General features: G+C 42.9%; 1 protein-coding gene across 1 annotated transcript in view; it reads right to left on the minus strand.

The window, feature by feature from the left end:
• The window catches only part of abcg4a (ATP-binding cassette, sub-family G (WHITE), member 4a), a 19,060-nt gene extending 15,070 nt beyond the window's left edge, over nucleotides 1-3,990 (minus strand). The window contains exons 1-2 of the mRNA XM_010776615.1: nucleotides 3,446-3,990; nucleotides 1,240-1,476 (exon numbers count right to left, since the gene is read on the minus strand). Coding sequence (XP_010774917.1) covers nucleotides 1,240-1,468 — 229 coding nt within the window. The 5' untranslated portion in view covers nucleotides 1,469-1,476; nucleotides 3,446-3,990. The remainder of the gene's footprint in view (nucleotides 1-1,239; nucleotides 1,477-3,445) is intronic.
• Nucleotides 3,991-5,269: the final 1,279 nt, after the last annotated feature.

Raw genomic sequence — 5,269 nt, forward strand, 5'->3', positions numbered from 1 at the left:
GGTTACCTTGGTTGGTGATTGGCTAATGGTTACACAAGCCAACAAATCGTTATGACATCATAAAGTGGCCAAAAACTGATCAGCTCATTTTCAGACAGGTTTTTATATAAATGGATCAGGATAAAGCTGAAACTTTCAGAATCTCTTTCCACACATGTTTATAAGAGGCGGCTGTGGCTCAGTGGATAGTGTGCTGGACTTCGAATCAGGGGATAGCAAGTTTGAGTTGAGTCAGCATGTCGTTGTGTCCCTGGGCAAGACACTTCACCCCAAATTGCTCCTGTGGAGATTGTCCAGAGTGCTGAATGTATGTAGCCTAAGTCGCTTTGGATAAAAGTGTCTAACAAATGACATATAATAATAATTATAATAAGGGACATGAAAAGGTGGATTTTGCATAATAGGTGACCTTTAAAGGGAAAAAACATGTGCATCAAAAAGCTTTCTCTCTGTGATCCTCCTCATGAATGCTCTCCATACATTCAGGTTCTAGAGCGAAACTACAAACACTCCTGCGCCGGGCTTTGATGATGCACATCAATATTACACAAGACTGAGAATAGCATCCTGTAAGGGCCTCCTATACTGTGTGTTGGGGCAACGTGAATAAAGGAGTGCTCTCGAGTCCCCACCCAGCTAAATATACAGAGAAGAGAGGGTTATAGAGTACAGAGTGCTGGTTGAGTTGATGACCAAAGATGACCAAAGGTTGGGGGCTCATCATAAATAAAGGTGGTGGGTTGGAATGCTGTTAATATTTCATGAGCTGATCAATCGTGGGGCTGCCACCGCCCGTCGTCAGACAACACGGGGAAAAGAGAGGAGAGCCGTGTGCCAACCTGAGAGCGTAAATTATTTACTATGTCTAAACTCTGCTGAGCGCAGCAAAGCTCAGGCCTGCAACAACATGGTGGAAAAACTGCAAGCGTGTGTGTGCGTGTGCGTGTGTGCGTGTGCGTGTGCGTGTGTGTGTGTGTGTGTGTGTGTGTGTGTGTGTGTGTGTGTGTGTGTGTGTGTGTGTGTGAGAGAGTGAGGAAAGGGCTTGGCTACATGTGTCCGAACAAAAGAGCAAAGCAACAGAGACAGAATACCGCTGAGGGGAAAAAATATGTGTCTTAAATGTCACAAAGGCTATTAAATGCCTCCCATGAAATGTCTGCTCTCCAGATATCGATCACCACGGGTGGTGCTCGCTTGCTCCTCATCCATCATGGTAACTATGTGAGCTGTGTACAGTACCTCTCCTCCTCCACCAGGGGCCCTCCCGGATGGTGTAGGACAGCTCGTTGAACTCCAGGTCCACAGCAGAGCGGCGTGGGAGGTGGGAGAAGCGCTGAGCCTCCGTGATGTGGTTCTCCACCTTCTTCAAGTGGATGAGCAGCGGGGCCTCCGGAGGCGCTCCACTGGGGACCTTGGTCTCCTCCATGGGGATGCTGACAGGGACCGGATCAAGAGTCCTCTCAGCCATGATGAAGGCTGCAAGGAAGACAAACATGGCAGTGTTTAAAACTGTTTCCACTCCACTCATAGAAGGAGCCTCATATCCTTACGTTTGTATCTATGAAGAACATGAGATGCTGATTACGAACCTTCAAGATGCGTTAAAGCTAGGTCAATAATTAAATTAGTCAATAAGGAGGTTAAAATGTTGTGGTCAAGGGAACTGAGAAACCCCACACCACCACTATGTGCAATATAAATACCATCATTACAAAACACTCTGCTATCATGTGCAATATTATTACTATTATTATTATTATTAATAATGTTCGATAAATAACGTGCAATTACGTAACTACCACTACGGTTTGGGCACTATACTAAATACTAAATACTGTGAACATTTACATATGTGACCATCTAGTTATTGAATTGCTCTTTTTACTGAATTGTTAGTGTATATTATTATTGTGTTGCTGTGTTTATTGTATTTTTGTAACTCTGGCGCAACAATTTCCTTAGAGAAAAATAAAGTCTTATCTTATCTTATTGATTAGTTTTTTGGTTCATAATTGGCCGATCCTTTGCAAACTGGTGCCTCAGCAGATGCAGAAATTGTTTTAGGATGACTGCAGACACCATCTTGAAACAAGGTGATGGATTTGATCTGATTACACTTTATTTTATGGACTGGCTGAGGGGAATGAGATTTTAAGTGTGAGGGGTTGGGATCTGGTTTCAGTCCTGCAGCATACTCAATCTGCTGATTCACATACATTTCCTTCTAGGCAAGGCGGCTCGTCTGAAGTGTTTTTTAAACCATTGTGGCTGCTGATCCATTAGTTTATTAGGAAACTCTTTCTTCTTCTCAATATTTCCATACTGAAGATATGTGATAGTGGCTGAATCTTGTTATTATTTCATTAATTCAACAACAGAAAGTATTCCTGTATTAAATGAAGGAGGATTATGTGATTCAAATGAGTAGTCCGAGCTGTAAAGAGCCTTATGGTTGAAAGTGTATATCTGGTCATGTTGAAATGCAATCAAGAAAAGTAATTATATGTGAGATTCATTGTAAAGCAATTGTGGGAATGGTGTGAAGTATTAGGAAAATAATATCAGAACCACCTTCTTGTGTCCAAACATTTGGAAAAACCTCATATTCATTTACATGCAGGCCTAAGATTGGCATACAAATACTACCCCAACCAAATAAATTATAACAAAACACAGAAATAAACACAACAATGGCTGTGTGGGTCCGAGATACATTACTGAGGCTTCGGTTTTATAACATATTCACACCAATTCATCTCTTGCCAAAGTTAAGATTAGCTCGGGTTATCCTCATAAAAAGATCCTCTTGACACCATTCTTGTCAGAATCAAGGTTCGTGTGGTAAATACGGGCTGATATGGCACAGTCAACACTCTGTACAAACATCCACTGCTATGCACTTGTATTGTCCATCTATCTTTGACCAATGTGCAGTAAAATCTCCTCATGTGAAGAGGCCCAGTGAAGGAAATTGACCGTGGCTCCTATTGATCACCCTGCCATTAGTGAACTTCCATTACCAGCCTGTATATAAGCTCAGTAAAACCCTGACAGGCTTTAATGGCCTCTCCGTCAGATTGGAGGCCTCCTTGTTCTGCCATGCCGCCCTAAAGCTAGGACATGTGAGCACACACACGGCCATCATTTTAAAGTCTCCCATATGGGGATGAAATATGGTTATTAAATGTGGCTTTGCAGTGGTGTGGCGACTCTGCAGTGACTTCAGTCAGAGAGCAGGGATGCTGCCAGCTCTCCAAAAAGCACCTGTTAACAACAAACTGATGGGAATGAAAACATGAGACACTATTTATGCAAAATAAGGAAAAAATATGCATTTAAAACAAAGGTAGATGAGTCATAGGATTCTGAGGACAAATATAAGGTTTTATCAGTCAGTCCCTAAAATGTGTTGCATTGCACACACGCACACACACATTGCACATACTTCTTATTGTGTTGACAGGTGAGATGCTCCTGGTCCTCCTCTCTGGTTCAGAGCAACAGTGCTCAGTTGATCCTTTTAGTCAAAACGGCACAATCCCGCCACATCAGAAGATCCTCCAAAACAGTTAGTCAGCGCAAACAAATAAATCAAAAAAAGAAAACAAGATGCTCACTGTGCGCCACAGTCCAGGAAAAATCCGGTTCGGTTGACAGGCGTTATAGAGCTGTTTGATCACCTTATCAATATCTCTCGGGGTGCGGCGTGCACCATCTCGAATCCACTAAAGCAACTCGTGAGATTAAAATCATGTCCGGCCTCAAACTACGACTGCATACCCGAGAATCGTCAGGGGAGCAGGATGCCTGTCATGGTTTTCCTCCTGGCTAAGATTATTCCTTTCATTGAATCCATCCGATCCGAACTCGCATCGAAATACTCTCACACATCCTCAGCAGCAGTGGTAATTACTATCTTCAGTCCCGGTGTTAGGGATGGAACAACAAGAGGCGACCAGCTCTGCAGATGCATCAGCAGCAGCTCCGCTATCTCTCACCGGGCAGTGCGTCTGTGTGGTACGCACGCCGGTCTGGGATACAGGGCGTTGCTGTTTGCTGGCAGGATGCTACTGGAGGGGGGAAATAGTGCTTTGGTTTTGAACGTTTCTTCCAAATCTTCCTCCCAACCTTATGTATAATAACCAGGAGTGGATAGGGAATTATGTTAATTAACTTAGTTGATAGTCCATTTTAGGTCCATTTAAGAATATGTTAAGGATTCCGCATTGATCAAAGGTAATGGAGTGACATAAAAGTTAGAGTTAATTCAAAGTTCATTAAGGTATTCCGGATAAGATTAGCTAATTTAATCAAATTAGCCCCCCGGGTGCCAATTTAAACCTTTTAAGTATATTATGGAGATACTTGGCTGCTGTCTCTGGGGAAATGAGATGAAAGGGAATAGGCTACATTAGGATAAAGCTCTCGTGCACATTGAAGTTTTTTGTAATTTTCGGGTTTCCATACAGCCTGACACCGATTATCAATTCTATATACGGCTGTTGTCAGTCTGTGTAAACACGAGGAAGGTTTTGTTGAGCTTTCAGGCCCCGCTGTCTCTTTAAAGGCCGCACCTGCGCAGCTGCCTGGTGCTGATGCTGCAGTGCCCGGGTTATTTTCGGTAAAACTGCCGGGGTTACTCGCGTTCAAGCTGGCCCTCCATGGCTTACATCACCCTTGAGAGGAAATCAAAACCATTTTTAGCCAATCGCACCTGCCTTTTAATCAGAGCAATTTAAAACGAGCCCTTCCGTCGCAGCATGAGCAACTTCAGCACAGCAACCTCTCTGTCTCTGTGTGCCTCCGAGCCTCCATGGCTGTATGACCATTTTGTTAGACAGAGACACAGTGCAACACCTAAATACATCATACTAAGCTTAAAGACTGTTTTGGTTTGTAAAAAAATATTATTTTGTTGTCATGTCAATAACTCAGCCTTGGTGTGATCGAGTATCAGTCAGTATGCACAATAAAGACGAATTATTCGTTTCTTGGCTTCGGTAAATGGCCATTTTACACCTTGAGAATGACACAGCCCACAGGGACAGGTGATATGCTACTAAAATATATAATTCAACTTAAAAGGGCAAAGACAGATTGCATAATGTAATATTTGCCTCCAGATAACCTTTCTTTCTCTCTCTGTGGGATAAGCTTGAGTTTGCACACATACATTATCTAAAAACAACCCTTGCATGCCCTGAGAGAACACATAAAGGCAGATCATGAATCAACTCAATGATCATTACGTCAGAGATACCAGTGCTCC

The sequence above is a fragment of the Notothenia coriiceps genome, unplaced genomic scaffold (assembly GCF_000735185.1).
Source record: "Notothenia coriiceps isolate Sejong01 unplaced genomic scaffold, NC01 NC01_scaffold00017075, whole genome shotgun sequence".
Classification (NCBI taxonomy): domain Eukaryota; kingdom Metazoa; phylum Chordata; class Actinopteri; order Perciformes; family Nototheniidae; genus Notothenia; species Notothenia coriiceps.